This window comes from Bufo gargarizans, chromosome 8 (assembly GCF_014858855.1).
Source record: "Bufo gargarizans isolate SCDJY-AF-19 chromosome 8, ASM1485885v1, whole genome shotgun sequence".
Taxonomy (NCBI): domain Eukaryota; kingdom Metazoa; phylum Chordata; class Amphibia; order Anura; family Bufonidae; genus Bufo; species Bufo gargarizans.
Window position 1 is genome coordinate 38,653,223 of NC_058087.1, and position 21,171 is coordinate 38,674,393.

The window sequence follows — 21,171 nt, forward strand, 5'->3', positions numbered from 1 at the left end:
TCTCAGCTCTGCTGCATCTGCATATCACAGTTATAATGGCCCCCAAACACCCACAGATTTACAGTATGTGTAATTAGAGCAATAGTTGAATAGGACTGGCCATATTTCCATCAGTAGAGGCAGCAGTGATGTGCAGAATTCATCTGCTAGACATTCAAGTATATCCTAAAGTTTAACACAAGATGTCCAAATGTTTTCTCTGGCTATATCTTCAGAGGCTCCACTGATTAATAGCATTGTAAGAAGCCTTTGAAGCCGGATTGGTGACATCAAAGTCCTAATTCTTGGGTGGCAGGATTTTTATAATGAGTCGGAAGCATTTTTTTTTAGCACATTTCAAAAGGATTTAAACCATGAATAAACAATAGACCTATGCAGATGTACAGTACACCTTGCCCAATCCGACCGTACGCCTCATCTCTACGCAGCGGGTGAACACTTCATATTTTCTGGTGGGACAAGTATACACAGGAGGAAAATTGGCCCTAGATTTCTAAATTTTGTCCAGTGGGTGTTTTTCCTTTGTGATCATGGTTATGGCAAGAACAAGTCTCCATTGTGCATCACTGAAACGTTCCCATAACATTTAAAGAGGCTGTCCCATTAAGCCAATAGGACAACTTCTTTAAAGGGAAACTTAAAGGGGTCTTCCCATCCCACAATGGTGATATATCGCTAGGAAACTATCTCATAAACGCAGCCAGAAAAGTGAGCCAGGGTGCACTGCACATGCGCGGCCGCCCGCCATTCTTTTTTATGGGGCCACTGAAAATAGCCTACCACTGGCTCGATTATTTCCGTCGGTGACATAGAAGTGAAGAGAAGTCGTGGCTGCGCAAGCGCAGTGCACTCCCATTCATTTCTATGGGGAAATCTGAAAATAGCTGAGCGTACTGCTCGGCGATTTTTGGCGGGCCAATAAGAATGCTTGGTGGTGGCCGGACCAGCCGCTTTGCTGGCTTCGTTTTTGGCTGCGTTTATGAGATAGATGCTGGTCCCGCTGGTGGTGATAAGCCCCCATTGTCTGAGATGGGAATACCCCTTTAAAGAGGATGCGCCAATCTTCTGCTATATTTGCTAGAAGTTTATGGATACAGGTACAGATGGAAGCTACCAGTTGGGCAGGCGAAGTGATGACTGAGACTGAAGTAAATGGGAGTGGTGTTTGTTTGTAGTCCTCGTGGTGGCTAATTCCTCCCCCTCTAGTGCTCCCTGGGCTGTGCATGCAGTGAGTGGAGGGCGCACCCTTTCTTCCATCGGGGCACGCATAGGATTAACTCTTAAGCAGTGATCCTTTGCAACTTTAGCCCTTTAGCAGTGATCCACTGGGTCACTTCATCAACCCAATAATTCAAGAAATTGACTCTGTAATATAGTACCTGCCTGGACCTACTAATTCACTGCATACTCACACATTTGGCAAGCAAAGAGTTAAACACAAACTTTGTGAGATCTTTAGGAAAGCATAATGTGTGACCGGATTCCTGAATATATATGTGGCTTTTCTGTCTAAGAAGCGATTTTTACAGCTCACTGTGCCTGATGCCCAACTGAAAGCAGCTAATGATTTCCCGCATTTCTAAGGAGTTTGTGGATGACAATGAGCGGCTGAGCGAAGAAGTGCAAGAGAAGCGCTTTCCGAGAAAATAAAACACTGAAAATGTACAGCGTCTGCCCTGACTGCTGGAGGTGGAGAAGCAAGATCGATTCTGCTGCTACAGTGTAGAATTGTCCAAATGTCCACCATCTGAGGATCTGGGACTCCTGAAGATCAGCAGGTTACCGCTTGACCATCTGTGCTTCCTCTTGAATCGCTAGATAATGGAAAACATGGTCCAAGAACTGAACAGGAAATCAGAGTTTAGGGAAGATGACAGATCGAGTCTTGTGAGAAGATGTCAGACTCAGAGGTGCAACAGGGCATCCACCCACCATGTGGGCCCAAGTGTGACTTCTACCTCTGCAGCCCATATAGCTTACACCCTGGACACTAGAAAAACTGATGACTATATTTTTGTTGGCTCTTGTAGGATCTTTACCACTTAAATGGCTTAGATCCCGATACAACCAATTACAAAAACATAAGATTATCCACCACCACTGGCTGGATCTGCCAACAGACATCTAATGTACCTGGTCACCTCATGTGGGCTAGAAATACAAAGTAGAAAGAATCAATCTGGCATCTGATACAATGGACGCATTGCTTGTAACATTTCCACTTAGCTTCAGTTTAAGTAAAGCCGGCCAAAAACATACGGCTACTTTCACACTAGCGTTTTTCTTTTCAGGTATTGAGTTCCGTCACAGGGGCTCTATACCGGAAATAAACGCTTCAGTTTTATCCTAATGCATTCTGAATGGAGAGCAATCCGTTCAGGATGCATCAGGATGTCTTCAGTTCAGTTATGTTTTTGGGCCGGCCGGAGAAAATACAGCAGAATGCTGCAGTTTTCTCTCCGGCCAAAAATCCTGAACACTTGCCGGAATGCCGGATCCGGCATTAATTTCCATTGAAATGTATTAGTGCCGGATCCGGCATTAAAATTGACGCATTGACGTATCAGTTCTTCCGGTCCGCGCATGCGCAGACATTTAAATCTGTGGGGAAAAAAAATACTGCATCCTTTTTTCCCGGATGACACACAAATGCCATCCGTTTGCATCCGGATTTCCGGATCCGTCAGGCAGCTCCGGCGACGGAACTGCCTGCCGGATTCCTCTGCCGCAAGTGGGAAAGTACCCTAACTTCCTATTTCAGTCTATCCAATCTAACGTGTATAGGGGTATCACTACTGTCCATTGGGGGAAATAAGAATCAGACTGTCTGGATTTTAACTTTTTCTCAAAAGATGAGCAGAGCCAGAGGAGTCAGATGCTGATCCTCAGCCAAGATGCATGTTCATAGGGGAGCTGGAAAATATGGTGTTTGGCCCACAGCTATCCTATGTATAAAATGTCAAATCATGCCATTATGTACACAAGGATGAGAAGTTCCAGAAATGTAGCTTGTCTACTAAGGACTTTGTATTTGGATCAAAAAATATATTGTTTTATCTTAGAGGGGTTTTACGAGCTCCTGATATTGATGACCTATACTCAGGATAGGTCACTAATATCTTATTGGTGAGGGTCCAACACCCAGCACCCCCATCAATCCGTGGCTGAAACTAACACCGTGAATGGAGCCGGAAGCACAGCTCCGTTCAAAGTGTACTGGCCTTGCTGGGTTACTGCAGCTCATCTCCCATAGAAGTGAATGGGAGCTAAGTTGCAGTACCTGGCACGACCACCACACTGAACAGAGCTGTGTTTCCTGCTCTAGTCAAGGTGCTAGTCGCAATGGTGGAAGTTGCAGGGAACATCAGGGGTAGGGGTGCGGCATGTTGGACCCTCACTGGTTGGATATTAATGACCTATCCTGACGTCATTCATCCTCTTACATTACAGAACTTTATATTACAAAATGGAAATCTTATACTCATGTTCTGAAAATCAAGAGGTCAATTTAGCATAATCTGAAGGTTTATTAGAGATAAGAGGTCATGGAGAATTGCTTGAGTGAAAGGATATAAAAGCTTAGACATTAACATGTAGCACAGGTAAAGAGAGGACGTGCAGAGCTCCAAGTCATGGAGGACAATCATTGAGTTAAAGGGGTTGTATCATCTCATTGGGGGGCATATTGCTAGGATATGTCTCCAATGTCTGATAGGTGCAGGTTCTACCTTTGGGACCCTCACCTTTCCTTAGAGCAGAGCCCGCAAAGTGAAGAAGGACATACCGCTGTCAGCCCCAAAGAAGTGAATGGAGCGGTGGTTGCGCATGGTGTCACGAGGGTGTCAAGAGCCACGCGTGACTCCGTTGTACCCGGGGTCAGGAGGTCGCAGCGGTTGGCTGCACGCTCTATGTAAGATAGGGGTGTTTCCTTATTGTAGCTTTCTGGGTTTGCTTTGCAACCCTTTTTGGCTCACTCAGGGATCCGTAGCTCCTTCTCTCAGCTGTTCCTTGTCCAGCACTCCCAATCCTCCTTATATTCCCCTCTCACACTTCTCTGGTTGCCAGATATAGAGCTTCCTGCCTGGACATCTATTCTGACCCACTGGAGCTGTGTTGCTGCGTTCTCGGATGGTTGTTTCAGAACGCTACCCTCCGGATCCCTGTTGGACCTTTGTGGACAGTTGTTGTCGTCCACCTGGGTGTTTGTGTTTGTCTGTATTGTCTGTCCTTTCCTGGTGTTTCCCTCTTAGTGCAGTGGTGCGGACTAGCGATCCCACCGGCCCGTTCACTACCTAGGGCTCATTTCAGGGAAAGCCAGGGTTTCGGCACGTGATCGCCGCACGGGTGAAGAACCCGTCTAGGGACGTCAGGTGCCAGCCGCAAGGAGAGTTAGGGGTCACCACCTTTCCCTCTCCCTTGGGCAGGGCTTTCCCTTTTTCCTCCCTGTGCGTGTTGCTGGTCATTACACATGGCCACTGTTCCATTCACTTCTATTGGGCTGGCGGAAACAGTCCTCTTTATAGGAAACATTCCCTCCTGCCATTGACAACAGTTATTGATAAAAGTCTACGGGATTTATTTTAGTCAAGAAATAACAAGGATACGGCAGATATATTCATAAAATTCTATGAAGCCACATAAATCCATGCAGTAAGAAGTAGCAGCTCAGACTTGTGCATGTTGCCGGCTTATCTTTATGCTGCCACTTGGTTACATTCCCACACAATAAAAGAGCTGCAGATGGTCAGACGGCAGGGTGTTGTTTTACGGCCGGCAGTATAAGAAAAGCGGGGAATTTGAGCATGAAAAGCAATGTTCCATAGCTCTACAAGATCATCACTTGTGGTTGGCAAAAACAAACTGGCAATGTACTTCCACACATTGTGCCTACTGTCGCCATACTGCGAGGAGATGAAACAGACCCAAACACACACTAATATTTGCACACAGTTTTTGCTGGCTTCAGCTGTGAGTTTACAGGCCTGTCCATTAAATCTAGACAAAAGCGGCTACAAAAGCGTTTCTGTAAATTATGAAAATTACAGAGAAAATTAGTTAAATCACTAGAATCTATCTAGTAAAGCCATAATACAATGTTACAATTAAAGCTAAATACTGTACAAAGGGTGTTCAATAAGTTATCTACCCCAGCATGTTCTGTCAGTGTTAGGGCTCGTTCACACGAACGTGTGAAGCCTGTGCCCGTGCTGTGGACCGCAAATCGCGGTCCGCAATGCACTGGGAACTTTCGTGGGGCAGGCGCATGGGGATCGCATACCCATTTACTTGAATAGGTCCGCGATCCCTCCGTTCCGCAAAAAGATAGAGCATGTTCCCTCCGTAGTGCTTCCGTAGTGTTCCGTTCCGTGCTTCCGTTCCACATCTCCGGATTTGCGGACCCATTGGAATGGGTCCCGCAATACGGGAACGGGACACCAACGGTCATGTGTTCGAGCCCCTAGAGAGCTGAGCTTGTCTGTGCAGGTTGAGACATGTCTGGACAGTAGCAGTTCGGTGTGATGAAAGCACTGGAAGTGACAGGATGGCAAGTGCAGTACAGTGCGGGTCTACAAAGAAAGTGAGGGATTTGGAGCTTCATTCTGTGATTAAATTCCTTACAATCAAAGAAAAGAAGCCTAAAGAAATCCGCGAAAGGATGATTACTGTATATGGTGACGATGCCAAGTAAAGTTTTAGGCTAAGCAGTTTAAATGGGGTAGGGAATCAATTGAAGATGGCCCCCTATGTTCAGGGCGACCTGTGGAAACATCTTCAGAGGAAATGTGCCGTAAAGTGAGGCCATGATTTTGGAAGACGTTGGGTCAAAGTCATTGTTACAGCTCATGAATTAGGCATTTCACTTGGCACAGCGTCCAGTGTCATTCATGATGTTCTGATGATGGCAAAGGTCAGTTCTCGGTGGGTGCCACAAACATTGACGCCTTAGCAAATAACTTGTAGCCAGCAATTCAGCCAAGAGAGTTTAGACATGCTTAGAGAAAATCCAGGAGACTTCTGTTCTAGAAATCATTACAGGTTATGAAACATGGGTCTACCACCATGGTCCTGAGACCAAACGAGTCTATGCAAAGGACGCACAAGGGGTCATCAACTCAAATACAAATTCTGTTTGCATCAGTCAGCTGGAAAGATCATGGCAACAGTTTTTTGGAATGCAGAAGGCTTTTTTTGATTGGAATTGATGCCACACAAGACAACAATTACTGGAGACACCTATGCTTCAACAATGAAGGCATTATGTGAGACAATCGGAGAGAAATGCAAGTAGTCAGCAGGTGTCGCTGGGTCACAATAATGCGCCAGCTCACAAGTCTCGCAAATCACAAGCCGCTATCAGGGAATGTGGCTTTATGGAGGTTAAAGGGGTTATCCAATCGCTATAGTGACCCCCAGAATGCCCGGGCCACTCCTCTAGAGCATACTTACCTGCTCCCTGGCACCTGCGTCCCTCTGGATCCCTTCACGGCCGCCGTTGCATCTCCCCATTGTGACCAGCCTCCCTACCATCACGGGTGACGGAAATGCAGCGGCAGCCGCGCAGGGGTCCGGAAGAACGCGTGTAAGTATGCTCTAGAGGAGGGGCCCGGGCATTCTGGGGGTCATTATATATTTTTTGTTTTCATATTCAGGTAGATAACTTAACTTGAACACCCCTCTTATGTATATATATGTAATGTATAACAGAAGGTTTAATGGTAACTGTTGCCGCCAGAGGAGTGGAGGATTTACATGCAGCGATCACCTCCAGAGTATGGGGAGCACTGATCGCTAATACCAGCACTCGTCCCCATACACAGTCATTGTTTGCCGGCAGCAGAGTGCTGTTTACAGAGCATGATCTGCTGCCGGCAAACGATAATTTTTGTGACTGCATGAATGATCTATTAACCAATAAAGGAGCATTTCACTCGTTCATTGGGTAATCGGCGGCACATTTACGCCACCATTCCTATGAACACTCGTTAGCGGATATCTGGAGGATTTATGGCCCATGTAAAGGACTTGTCTATTAAAAAGCACCACCTCCTGGTCTGTACAGATAGCTTTTCAGCAGTCATCTCATTATCATCACAAGCAGGGTTACAATTAGATATCAGCTATATATTGATAACACAGGATCCAACATTGTCAATAGGTGATATCACAGCTTATCTACTCCCTCCTGATCTCTGCACAGTCACATAGCATGCCTAGGAAACTGTCCATTCTGTCTATGGCCCATGGGGGTTGGTGTAAAGCATATAGTTAAATGCTGTTAAGAACAGTTCAGGCAAGATGGCCGCCCAAATAATCATGTTCAAGAAAGAGAAACAAAATCTATAATCACCAAATAAAAACAGATTACAAAAAAATGTGAGATGTGTCACAATCTGTTTTACCTGGCAAAAAAAATTATAGGTAATAAATTCCCTTTAATTTTTTGTTAGTTTGTATGTACATGGCAAGGGGCTACTTGAGAAACCTTGACGTGGTGCCCGGGCTTAGACATGTTCTACACCGTAGGACATGTTGACTAATCTCTCAATTTTAAAATCAGTTTGAGGGATTAGTGAGACTGCAGAGTGCACCTGTATTTGTTGTTGTTTTGTTATATTGTTATATTGATTATTACATCCGCACTTGTTACCTTGTGTGAGATGTCTATTGTGGTACTTGTGGTTCGCCGCGGGCATCCTCCACCGTATGCATTTTGCTGGGGATCGCCATTAGCAACGGGCCACAAGTGCAGGATTTGCTCCCCTATATATATGCACGACTGCATGTGGGTTTGAGCAGCTCCTGCTAATGCCACCTTGTCTTTTTTGGTTTGTATATATAGATTCCTGGAGGTGTATAAACTCCAATTCAAATGTGCCTGTTTTCCATCTACAGGCCACATTTAGGTGCACCTGTGAGGCCTGGGCCATATCAGTCAGTCTTGAGTGGGACTCACAGACTCCTCCCTCCTCCCATTGCAAGCATGGTTACATGCTGGAGGTAACTGGTGAGCTGTTTGTGAGTCGGCCTCATGCTCCTGTAATTTGCCCACTGGCTCCTGGTATCGCCCATACGGCGCAGGTAGGAGAGCGTTAGGTCCCGGGCTACTTGAGAAACCTTGACGTGGTGCCCGGGCTTAGACATGTTCTACACCGTAGGACATGTTGACTAATCTCTCAATTTTAAAATCAGTTTGAGGGTTTAGTGAGACCACAGAGTGCACCTGTATTTGTTGTTGTTTCATGGCAAGGGGGGCCTACACGAATTCTTTTCCCGGGGGAATGATATTTCTAGCCCCTATTTGTGCCCCTATGATGACAGCTGTCCCTCTCCGCCACTATATTGTGTACAGCATATATATCTATGTCATCTACTAATGGTGACAGCTACTTATGGATATCAATGAGATTACAGCTCCAATATGTAGGTCGTATTTAGATGATCTGTAACAGTCAAGGTGAAATGTTTCGTTACACACTGAAGAAAGACACTTTAAAATGTGATTTGCAAAACAGATTTCTGTTCCCAACACGTAATATTTACAATATGCTAAGAGGACAATATCGCCACCTACAGGAAACAACTGAAAGTACCAGTTTTAGTCGATCATTTACTTGCTGGATTTTTGTACAGAGTAAGGTAAAAACTAACTTTTATTCCATCATGTTAAAAAGTAGTTACACTGTGTCCATGTTCAGAAAAAAAGCACCAGCCTGATGCGTTTGTGACCCCGCTGGGGCTTTAATCATAGATGGGCACAAGCCCCAGTGTCAGGAATATAAGCATGCTTATAGACATACCTCCTAATCACCAAATAAATTAAAAAGAACAAATAGGTATATAAATGCAAATAAAAAACTACAAAAGAGAAAAAAAGAAAGAAAGCATTCTAATAATTTAGGATAAAGTCAGTTCTATGATTTAAAAAAAGTCTGTAAAAATAAGAAGAAACAGCCAAGAGTGCTCCTTTAGATTCTTCCAGGCAGTATCTCCATTCTCTCTATGGATAACTACCATCCAGAAGTGGCTGCCTTGGGAGTAACGAGAACACTGAACCTCTTTTATGACAGGTTTTAACATCTTCTCAACAATCATCATTAATACCTGTTTTAGTCAACGGACTCGAGAACAGCTGCTGAAGAAGTTTATTTTCTGATGTTCTCAACAGGACAACAATATCAGCGGGTAGTGTGTCTCTGTTCTTCTCGAGGAAACCACAAGCATCATAGAGGACCTGCAAACCAGATACACAAATATGGATTCAGGTAAGAAAAATTGTAGAAGATCCTTGGCTAAGTTGACTGTAAAGTTTTTTTAAAAGGGGCATCAATAAAAATTGACTTATGAAGCTTTGCATGATGTGCACCTTTCATTGTTGGATTCCAGCAGGCAGTTCCGTCGCTGAAACTGCCTGCCGGATCTGAAATTCCGTATGCAAACGGATAGCATTTGTAGACTGATACGGATGCGGATCCGTCTCACAAATGCATTGCAAGACCGGATCCGTCTCTCTGGTGTCATCCAGAAAAAAGGAACCAGTATTTATTTTTTCCGGATCAGTTTTTCTGGAACACTTAGTGCCGGATCCGGCATTAATGCATTTGAATGAAAAATAATGCCGTATCCGGCATTCTGACAAGTGTTCCGGAATTTTGGATGGAGAAAATACCGCAGCATGCTCTCCATTCAGAATGCATTAGGATAAAACTGATCAGTTGTATTGAGCCCCTAGGACGGAAAACTTTAATGCAAGTGTGAAAGTACCATAACTCATAAGAATCCATACATTGACCAAGATTCAGGCCCTTTGTTCTTGGTGAAGCTCGTGGTATTTATGCTACTGTTTTATGTGTTAAATGGGGTTTTCTGGGGGAGATTTGACAGATTGACAACAGAGCACAAAGCAAGTGTCTTCTACTTATCAAAATACAGTTGCAAGAAAAAGTATGTGAACCCTTTGGAATGATATGGATTTCTGCACAAATTGGTCATAAAATGTGATCTGATCTTCATCTAAGTCACAACAATAGACAATCCCAGTCTGCTTAAACTAATAACACAGAAAGAATTAAATGTTACCATGTTTTTACACCATGTAAACATTCACAGTGCAGGTGGAAAAAGTATGTGAACCCTTGGATTTAATAACTGGTTGAACCTCCTTTGGCAGCAATAACTTCAACCAAACGTTTCCTGTAGTTGCAGATCAGACGTGCACAACGGTCAGGAGTAATTCTTGACCATTCCTCTTTACAGAACTGTTTCAGTTCAGCAATATTCTTGGGATGTCTGGTGTGAATCGCTTTCTTGAGGTCATGCCACAGGATCTCAATCGGGTTGAGGTCAGGACTCTGACTGGGCCACTCCAGAAGGCGTATTTTCTTCTGTTTAAGCCATTCTGTTGTTGATTTACTTCTATGCTTTGGGTCGTTGTCCTGTTGCAACACCCATCTTCTGTTGAGCTTCAGCTGGTGGACAGATGGCCTTAAGTTCTCCTGCAAAATGTGTTGATAAATTTGGGAATTCATTTTTCCTTCGATGATGGCAATCCGTCCAGGCCCTGACGCAGCAAAGCTGCCCCAAACCATGATGCCCCCACCACCATACTTCACAGTTGGGATGAGGTTTTGATGTTGGTGTGCTGTGCCTCTTTCTCCACACATAGTGTTGTGTGTTTCTTCCAAACAACTCAACTTTGGTTTCATCTGTCCACAGAACATTTTGCCAGTACTGCTGTGGAACATCCAGGTGCTCTTGTGCAAACTGTAAGCGTGCAGCAATGTTTTTTTGGACAGCAGTGGCTTCCTCTGTGGTATCCTCCCATGAAATAATTTCTTGTTTAGTGTTTTACGTATCGTAGATTCGCTAACAGGGATGTTAGAATATGCCAGAGACTTTTGTAAGTCTTTAGCTGACACTCTAGGATTCTTCTTCACCTCATTGAGCAGTCTGCGCTGTGCTCTTGCAGTCTTCTTTACAGGACGGCCACTCCTAGGGAGAGTAGCAGCAGTGCTGAACTTTCTCCATTTATAGACAATTTGTCTTACCGTTGACTGATGAACAGCAAGGCTTTTGGAGATACTTTTATAACCCTTTCCAGCTTTATGCAAGTGAACAATTCTTAATCGTAGGTCTTCTGAGAGCTCTTTTGTGCAAGGCATCATTCACATCAGGCAATGCTTCTTGTTAAAAGCAAACCTGACCAATTTGTGCAGAAATCCATATCATTCCAAAGGGTACTTTTTCTTGCAACTGTACATACTTAACAAGGGCCCGTGGCCCCAGACTCCAACCTCCAAGTCTTTGTTCACATTATAGATGAACCACAACCCTCTTCTTATTGCAAAACGTGTAGCCTTTATTCACCAAACATCAATGACATTTCGAACCATAACAGATCCTTTCTCAAGCATAATATACATGCACACACATAAGTTATGACATCATCATCCAATTATATATGCAAATTGACCCAGTACATTTATCAACATATTTCACCTCTTTTCAAAAACATTATACCCCAAAATATGACACAACTGACACAAAAAATCAAAAAAATAAGCATTACTACTCCATTCCAACACTGCATCTAGCTCTATTGCGTTCTGCTTCCTGGTTCTGGCTTGACAAACAGGAAATGATTGGAAATGTTCAGCCAATCATTGACCACAGCAGTGAGCCAACTCAGCCTGTGATTGGCTAAGCAGGCATTTCCAGCCGTTTCCTGCGTTTTGAGCCAGGGGCAGGAAGTGGAGATCAGTGGGGACTGGAGTCAGGGGATATTAAGGTGAGGAATGCTTATTTTTTAACCCTTTCTGAACCCTTTTTTTTTTTTTATCTCCCCCAGAAAAGTCCTTTAATGCTGAGAACACTCAAGCTTTATGTGAACACTGCACAGTTATATACAGTATTCCCAGGACAAGTGTGTACATAATTATAGAGCCAGTTGAAATGGGACCCTTAAAAAAGGGGTGCTAAGACCTGGTTGGTCCCATCTCCTTTGCTATTGGGTAGCAAGTAACTGTGAGCACAACTTTCTAGAGTGAAACTACACTGTTAGCAAATAAAGGGGATATAGTATTGGCCCAAGGGGCATGGGAAAAAAATAAAACACTGGGCCTTTTTATCTTTAGTGATGAAATCTGCCCCTATAATGGGAGGCTCAGCTTTGTTTTTGTTATGGGACCCTTTCTCTACTATGTTCACCATTACCCTAAGGATTTCAGTGAAATAATGTAAAGGATTTAGTTCACCTTTCCAGCATAATGCTGAATACCAAAACAAAGCTCCACGCATTTCGGCCTCCAAAAGTATTTGCATCTAAGATTGTCTTCAAATTTATCTGTAAAGACAATATTGTATTTCATGCAGTTATATTACATGCAGTTTCTTACATGTTCAGTACCAAAAATATACAAAATCAGAGCACTGATATTACTTATGTTATTAAACAAAAGACGGTTACTTGTTACAGTAGAATTTTAACATTTCATCAGACAATGACCAATAGCAAAAACATTACACAGCTCTAAATACAGTAGGCATGATCCAATGTGGCTGCAACTAAAGTGAAATGCCCTCTAGTGACATAAGCAATGAGCAACGATGGCGCAGAGCCTGGAGAAACTACAAAACCTACAGGTGAAACTCTCGTGCAAAAGTCCATTTATTTCAGTAATGCAAATCAAAAGGAATTACATTAATGCAGCTTAAAATTAGAATTTTGTGAAAAGGTTCAATATTTTAGGCTCAAAGTGTCACACTCTAGTCAGCTAATTAATCCATACCCCCTGAGCAAGGGGGACCTCAACATTGTGACTTTGGGGTTTCATAAGCTGTAAGCCATAATCCTCCAAATTATAGCAAATAAAGGCTTGAAATGTAATGAGTCTCATATGTTATTTTCACCTTTTAAGTTGCATTACTGAAATAAGTGAACTTTGCACAATATTCTAATTTTTCGAGCTTCACCTGTACAATACTGCAGGCATTACAGCTGGTGGAATGCATTTTTTTCTCTTTTAACTTACTTAGGGTACTTTCACACTTGCGTTTTTCTTTTCCGGCATAGAGTTCCGTCACAGGGGCTCTATACCGGAAAAGAGCTGATCAGGCATATCCCCATGCATTCTGAATGGAGAGTAATCCGTTCAGTTTGCATCAGGATGTCTTCAGTTCAGTCGTTTTGACTGATCAGGCAAAAGAGAAAACTGCAGCATGCTACGGTTTTCTCTCCGGCGAAAAAAAACTGAAGACTCGCCTGAACGCCGGATGCGGCATTTTTTCCCATAGGAATGTATTAGCGCCGGATCCGGCATTCAGAATACCGGAATGTCGGATCCGTCCTTCCGGCCTGCGCATGCGCAGACCGGTAAAAATGTGAAAAAATTTACAAGACGGATCCGTCTGTCCGCATGACAAGCGGAGATACGGATCCTTCCTTGCAATGCACTTGTGAGACGGATCCGCATCCGGATCCGTCTCACAAATGCTTTCAGTCCGCGGCAGATCGGCGGATCCGGCGGCCAGTTCCAACGACGGAACTGCCCGCCGGATCACACTGCCGCAAGTGTGAAAGTAGCCTTAAAACATAACTTTTCATAAATCCACATAAAACCAGCAACAATGAGACAGTCATAAAAGTAAAAGAAAACATAGTATTCTGCAGACCTTCCTGGAGTCACCACTGTTTAGGAAGATCACCTGCTCCAAAAAGGGTGACCCTGAACTACAATCTGACCCCAGTAAGACCCTATTGCTGGATTAAGTGCAAGAGTGGGAGGATAATAGGGTACAACAGTTTAAGAACCCTTTAGAATTTCCTATATTTCTACATACCACACAATCTTGATCAATACACAACATGCCAAAAACACACATATCTTTCCTCATTAGCCAATGATACAGAGATGAAGGCTATAGTAGTCACAGGTTCCAAAAATAAGGACTTTATAATTCATGGATTTCAACTTGTATTCCCTGTGTTATACCAAGTCCATCAGGGAACCATCAAGCAAAGCCATCTGTCCTAATAATCAATCAAAAATACTGCATCAATAGTAAAATACAGATAGCCTGACTCTTACCTAATGACTTGTCTGACAATGCACATCTCCAGATGTATCTAGAATACGCATTGTATTATATGCAGTATATGGCACCCCGCCAGAGATCAAGCACACAGTGTTACTAAGGCTTCGTTCACATCACCGTTCAGCCTTTACGTTGTCCTGCTCCGTTTAGGAGCAGGAGAACGGAAAGGACAGAAAAGGCACATAACTGACGCCAAACTGAGCCCTTAGGCCCCCTAGACTATAATGGGGTCCTTTATGTTTCCGCTCAGAAGATGATTTTGAAGTGGAGACAAAAGTCCTGCATGCGCAACTTTTGTCTCCGCTTCAAAATCATCTTCTGAGCGGAAACATAACGGACCCCATTATAGTCTATGGGGTCCTAAGGGCTCAGTTTGGCGTCAGTTATGTGCCTTTTTCGTCCTTTCCGTTCTCCTGCTCCTAAACGGAGAACGGAAAGGCTGAACGGTGATGTGAACGAAGCCTATCTGATCTCAGATAAGTAAATAAATAACATAGAAAAGAAATGGTGGCTCTCTCACTGTTCCACTTCTGGAATGGTGCACTGCCCCACAGCACTCCCAAATGCTGGAGAAGAACGTGGATAAAAAATGGTAATGGGGGTCACTCAATATAAGGCAAACACACGGTGATTAGTATCCATATGAATTTTTTATATTTTATATATAGGCTTCAAATAAATTTCATAGGCTGCAAATAAACAATTTACATATAAAACATTTCGTAAAAATTGGATAAATAAAATATACACTTAAAACGCCGCACTAAAGACCTTTAGCTCTATAATTCGATATATAAAGTCTCTCAAGAGCTGTTTTCTATTAGCCCTGATTCATGTCCGGGGGCTATAACTATTAGCAGGTAGGTGCAAGTTCAATATCAATGTTCCAGAGATGGCAATGATGGTAAGAACATTAAATCTCACAATTGTGTTAGAATGTACTTTACCGCTCCTGCAGTAGATCCACATAAACGTCCGATTTTCAACAGAGTGTGCTGTTGTAAGCTGTAAGGACCTGTAGATAGGCTCTGTGTATGAAGTTCCCCACGCCGTTAGTAGCGATGCAGCTTGGTATTGCCGCTCTGACCTTCCAGGACCTAGGTGGCGTCCCACGTGGTTTACTGGGCGGTCACGTGATCTGTATTTCCAGGCGGGGTTTTCAAACTTCTTTAACGCAAATTCATGTAGATATGCGATTGTAGAGTCTTTTTCTTTAGTTGTCCCTCACTGTCATTCACCAGACGCGTTTCGGGGTGGAAGGGGTCCCTTTTACCCCGAAACGCGTCTGGTGAATGACAGTGAGGGACAACTAAAGAAAAAGACTCTACAATCGCATATCTACATGAATTTGCGTTAAAGAAGTTTGAAAACCCCGCCTGGAAATACAGATCACGTGACCGCCCAGTAAACCACGTGGGACGCCACCTAGGTCCTGGAAGGTCAGAGCGGCAATACCAAGCTGCATCGCTACTAACGGCGTGGGGAACTTCATACACAGAGCCTATCTACAGGTCCTTACAGCTTACAACAGCACACTCTGTTGAAAATCGGACGTTTATGTGGATCTACTGCAGGAGCGGTAAAGTACATTCTAACACAATTGTGAGATTTAATGTTCTTACCATCATTGCCATCTCTGGAACATTGATATTGAACTTGCACCTACCTGCTAATAGTTATAGCCCCCGGACATGAATCAGGGCTAATAGAAAACAGCTCTTGAGAGACTTTATATATCGAATTATAGAGCTAAAGGTCTTTAGTGCGGCGTTTTAAGTGTATATTTTATTTATCCAATTTTTACGAAATGTTTTATATGTAAATTGTTTATTTGCAGCCTATGAAATTTATTTGAAGCCTATATATAAAATATAAAAAATTCATATGGATACTAATCACCGTGTGTTTGCCTTATATTGAGTGACCCCCATTACCATTTTTTAAATAAATAACATACTACAGAAAATGATACAAAATGTCCAGTCACATATATCGTGTATATGCTTGCAAAATCTGTATACAGTGATACTGTATGTAATGTACAACTACAATAGGAGGACACCATAACTGCCATCACAGGGGTACAGATAACAAACGGCCCCTTCCAAACTACAAGCATCATATTACCCATGGCATATACCATATAGATGGACACACTGCCCCTGGACATGCTGCATCTGTCGTGAAAGTGTCATCAGCCAAATCTAATAGTCATCGTTGTGTGTTATTTCATTCATTTCACTCTACACTATTTTACATAGAGAAAAGCAGTACAATAAAAATTGCAATGTTTTTTTCATATACCAACTAAAGTCTGGTCTGTTGCTTGTGGGAATCTGCTTTCTTCATCCAGCAGAGACAAAAGCCCCATGGGTTTCTGAAGAAAGGTATCTAATAGAGGCCGGTTGTCCTCATACTTCACCATTGCAGCATCTATTCCTTCACTCTGATATTCCATCTGTTGGAGAAAAATTGGACTCATTTATCATTTTCGAATCGCGGCACTTATAATAAGTGTACCCATGTAGACCTGGACTGGATAGTGATTTGGGACAGATAATTTTTCACAGCACGGTTATATGTACAGTTTAACAAAAGTTGCCAACTTACCTGCTCCAAAGCAAATATATGCTGATTAAAATAAAACTGGATCTGCTCATTGGCAATGTTAATGCAAAGCTGTTCGAAAGAATTTCGTTTGAAGTTTTCAAATCCAAAAATATCTAGAATGCCCACGTTCATACCACTCTCAGCATTGCTAGGGAGAAACAAAAAGGAGGGTACATTTATTACAGATGATTTAATTTAATGTTAATCTTAAGCTTAGGATAATAACTTTAACCTGCCTGGGATTTGCATATGCTATAGAATTATTTGATTTATTTCTCGATCATAATTATACTTGCATGATTGAATATAGTTAGCAAAAACTTTTTAAAGAGTCAGCTTAAAGGGGTTTTCGAGGATCTCCTTGCTTTTTAGCCAGGCCCAATAGCATGTTTGAGTTACTGAAAGAATTATACTCACCTGATCCGCACTACTCTGGTCCTGTACCCTTGCTCCCAATTGGCAGTCATCCGGTCGGGGTCGGATTGGCCCACCAAAGTACCAGAGGATCCTCGGGAGGGCCCATGCTCTGACAATAATGGAGCACTAATAAACAGGGCCTTTAAGGTCCTATATGCACAGAGGGTGGAACCTTTCTAGTGGGCCCAAGGAACTTCAGTCCAACACTGCATGCAGTCCCCAGCTTTTACACTTGTGGACGGGGTATGGATGGAGTTGTATGCGCTGCCGCAGAAAATTACACCAGTGACGTGTCCCCAAGCAGCATGTCACTGCTGAGTCATGTGCCACTAAGGGACAGATCATCGCTAAGGCCAGTCATTGGCTGCATATGACCCCATCTGTACCCCAGCTGGAAGTAATAGCAGGGACCGGAAGATCATTGAATAGGAGCAAGGGTGCAGGACTTGAGCATCAGGGGGCAGGTGAGTATGATTCTTTTATTAGTTCAAACACCCTACGTGGCATAACTACAAGAGTGATGAAACCCTGGAAAACCCCTTTAAGTATCCAGATCAATAAACTTTTTAGGTATTGAGATCCCATATTGACCCAAGTTACTTGCCATATATTTTTGTCAGGCTGGAGAAGGGTGTTAATGCGGTTCACAATCCAGCTGAAAAGCCTCCCATACAAAGCCTTGGACATGGCATCTCGGACATCAGCTGCTTTATCCACAGTGTTGGTGCGGATAATCGTCTCCCCTCTTGTTACTACACAGTGTGAGGTCAGCGCCTCCTGAAGCTCTTCGGCACCAATACTGAGAAGGGCAGCAGCTGAAAGAATATACCAAATGATGCATTTCAGCAAAGAAAGAACACAGCCGGAGTTATAATTAGAAAGCAAGACAGAAACCTGCCAAAGCTTATCTCTTTCTTCCGATTCAAATAAACATAGACACTGAGGCAATTCAAACATGCATGTTCATAAGGGAGTTGGGAAGCAAGTCTGGGCAATAGCTCCAGTCTAACCTTGCTACCTTGATTCTATTATCAAGTCCCAGCAAGAGGCTCAGCCGATGACCAGGGCCACCATCTAACACTTCCTCTGGTCCCAACATCTGGCCTTGCTGGTTCCAGATGTGTCTCTCTTCATCACCAAGGCTGGTTGTGTCGGGTTGCCATAGCATCTGGCACTCACTCATGACACTGGGCCTGGCGACCTATTTCAAGATGAATCAGCTTCCTATGCCTTACCTGCAGATTGATGTTTTAACCGTTGCCTAGGTTTCATTTATATGTTGCTGATCCCGATGTTGACTCCAAATTGACCCTGACCTCAATCTGATCCATGTTCCTGGATTTTGCAACTGGGGTAGTTCAACTGGCATTTATTGTTTTTCTCCTGGTGCAGAATTGGCCGTCTCCTGACAACACTCCTGTCTTGTCCTCTGGCCTGGTGAATCTTGACCCACTGTCACAGCCTTTGGTTTACGCTGTGACACTGTTGCCACACTTGCGGTTGCCCGTGGCAACGTGTTGCTGTGAGAGCATGCGGCGGCAGTGTCTCGGCCTTCTGGGTGATTGCCGTGACATGGTTGCCACGCATGCTGTTGCCGTTGGTTATGTGTTTGGTATGCTTGTGTGTGCACTTTCCCTTTAAGTTGTAGCCTCCCTCTGTCTAGTGCTGTAAGGGTTAACTCCCTGACTGGGTGTGGTCACTTCTTATACCTGTGGCTTTAGGTCAGGAGTCAGTGGTAGTCCAGTCTTGGTGTGTGCTGGAGTTATGCTCTGTCTGGTTGTTCCATCTGTCCAGTGAGGGCCACCCTTGTGGTCATAGATGTTTAATGTTATCCCGGTGTCTCTTTCCCTTCCTGTCCTTATTTGTATGGAGTGGGTTATGATCAGGGTGTTTGTATGTCTAGTTTGGTGTTACATGTTTGGTGTCCAGCGTGTTTGGCTAGACATTCCCCTGTCTCATGTTTATTGCAGCTATGGGTGTCCTGGGTCCCTGTGTGGTTTGTGGTGTGTGCTGTGTCCTCTAATGTTGGTGTGGTCACCAGCACTTGTGCACAGGTTCCAGTCAGTGTGTCTGTGGCAGGTAAGTGTGTTATGGGTTTCGCTTACCTGCCATCTCAATAGCTGTATGTGTTCCCCTCTCCTTGCAGCCTGGCCTCAGATAGAGACTCCTGTTCCTCTATGACTGGGATGAACAGGTCGTCTCTCCCCTGCTCCTAAGTGAGGGATTTCCAGGGTGACTCAGGATATTAGGTATCCAGGGTATGAGCCGTCCCACCATCGGGGTCCGCTCATATGGTGAGGAGTCAGGGAGAGGATTAGTGATGTTGTAGGAGGTGACCTGCTCCCTTATTACTCCTTTTTGGCCAGGCTGATCCCCTTTACCCTTTGACACTGCATGGTGAGGGGTTTCCCCCACTCCCCGCCGCGACACCCACCTCCTGGTGACGACTCTTGGCTCTGTTCTTGACTACTTCTACTTTTCCATCAGTGCTACTGTCACCAATCGGGAACTATTCTAGAGACCATGGCTTAAGAAAGTGACTGGGAAATCCCATAACTTTTCGATGGGTTTAAGGGTGAAGAATAGAGAAATGCCTTAAGGTGGATTTAGATGAACCAATAATCGTCCAGATTATCAGAAATGACCGTTCCTGCAAATGCTCATTCCCGATAATCTGGCCATCTAAATGTGCCGTTGATCACCTGATGAACGAGCAAAACGCTTGTTCAACAGGTCATCCTGTTGTTCGTTTAGGAGCATCAATAATTGTTTCTGGGCAGCAGATCAAGCTGTCTAAACAGCTATCTGCTGCACAGAAACAATGATTCTATATGGGGATGAGGGATCTCTATAGGTCATACTGTGAAGGAGATTGGTGCATGCAGTGGTCTAATTCAGTGAGCGAGCTTTCTTCCTGACAATCAGCCGTTCCATGGGGCCGTCTAAACCCGCCTTTAGAGTCTGCGCCCCAGTCTAGCCAATTGTGGCTTAGAGAATCCACATCTCAGATGAGAGAAGTTACAAAACCATACTGATTAACAAGATTAAGAATATCTTGATTAAAAGAAAGGTTTGATGGTCCCTTATAAAATGTTGATGTGAAAGGACTAAACATTACTTTGATTTACTATAATCGAACATAACTCTTACCTATTTTTTTTTCTCTTTGGTTTGGTTTTGGACAAATGTTGCATATATTTAGGACATTTGTAAAAATTAGAAGAATGCTATGGCACTCCGTGGGGTTTGCACAACCAAGAAAAGTAGGAAAGAAAACACACTCACTTTGGTGTTGGGTTTTGGGTGCTGTGTTGAGCAGGGGGCAGGCCACAAAGTCACTTTACCTTGGCCATGGAATTTTGATAGAAGCCTAGACAGCTTAAATAATTGCCCTGGTTTGAGGAAAAGCCCTGCTATGGCCTTCAGGTTTACTGACAGCACACTCATACAGTCATGCAGTACATGTCATGAAAGTAATTTGTTGAAATAGTTTCATATCTGTCATTTGCAGGTCCTATGAGCTGCTTTATTATACCGTTTTCTAAGGCTTCTCCATTAGGAACTTCACTCTTATCAGTTTGGTGTTTTGAAGATATGGCAGTAAACTCAATGTTCCCTGTGTTCAGTATTCCGGCCAGAATTCTGTACACCGAATGGACTTCCTGTTAATTAGAAGTGAAGGTAACACGGCAGACATTAATTCTACAAATGAACAACAAAAAGACAAATATCGTACACCTGATGAACTGCCTCTCAAAGGTAATCGCTCAGAGTCAAGCAAACATATGTTTTCTCTATACAGAGAATGCTTAATGGGAATCTTAAGATAACTTTCATTACGCTCTCAACACAAATACGCTCTCAGCTAAAGAGTAAAAATTGTTACATGTTTTCCCGAGGATGCATACCCAAAAATATACTTAATACACAAAATATCTTTTGCTGTAAGCCTGTCCATGATGTATCCAAATTACCTTTAGAGACTACAATGTACTTTATTAATCAATTTTGTATTTTTCTTATACTTTTACTTCCCTAATTCGCACCATTCAT

At 43.4% G+C, this 21,171-nt stretch overlaps 1 protein-coding gene across 1 annotated transcript in view; it reads right to left on the reverse strand.

Annotated features, from left to right (window-relative positions):
• The window catches only part of MYO3B (myosin IIIB), a 342,729-nt gene that overhangs the window by 81,029 nt on the left and 240,529 nt on the right, over nucleotides 1–21,171 (reverse strand). Inside the window, exons 17-22 of the mRNA XM_044304441.1 lie at nucleotides 20,654–20,780; nucleotides 17,723–17,933; nucleotides 16,702–16,849; nucleotides 16,396–16,549; nucleotides 12,252–12,340; nucleotides 9,103–9,232 (exon numbers count right to left, since the gene is read on the reverse strand). Of these exons, the coding sequence (XP_044160376.1) occupies nucleotides 9,103–9,232; nucleotides 12,252–12,340; nucleotides 16,396–16,549; nucleotides 16,702–16,849; nucleotides 17,723–17,933; nucleotides 20,654–20,780 (859 nt within the window). The remainder of the gene's footprint in view (nucleotides 1–9,102; nucleotides 9,233–12,251; nucleotides 12,341–16,395; nucleotides 16,550–16,701; nucleotides 16,850–17,722; nucleotides 17,934–20,653; nucleotides 20,781–21,171) is intronic.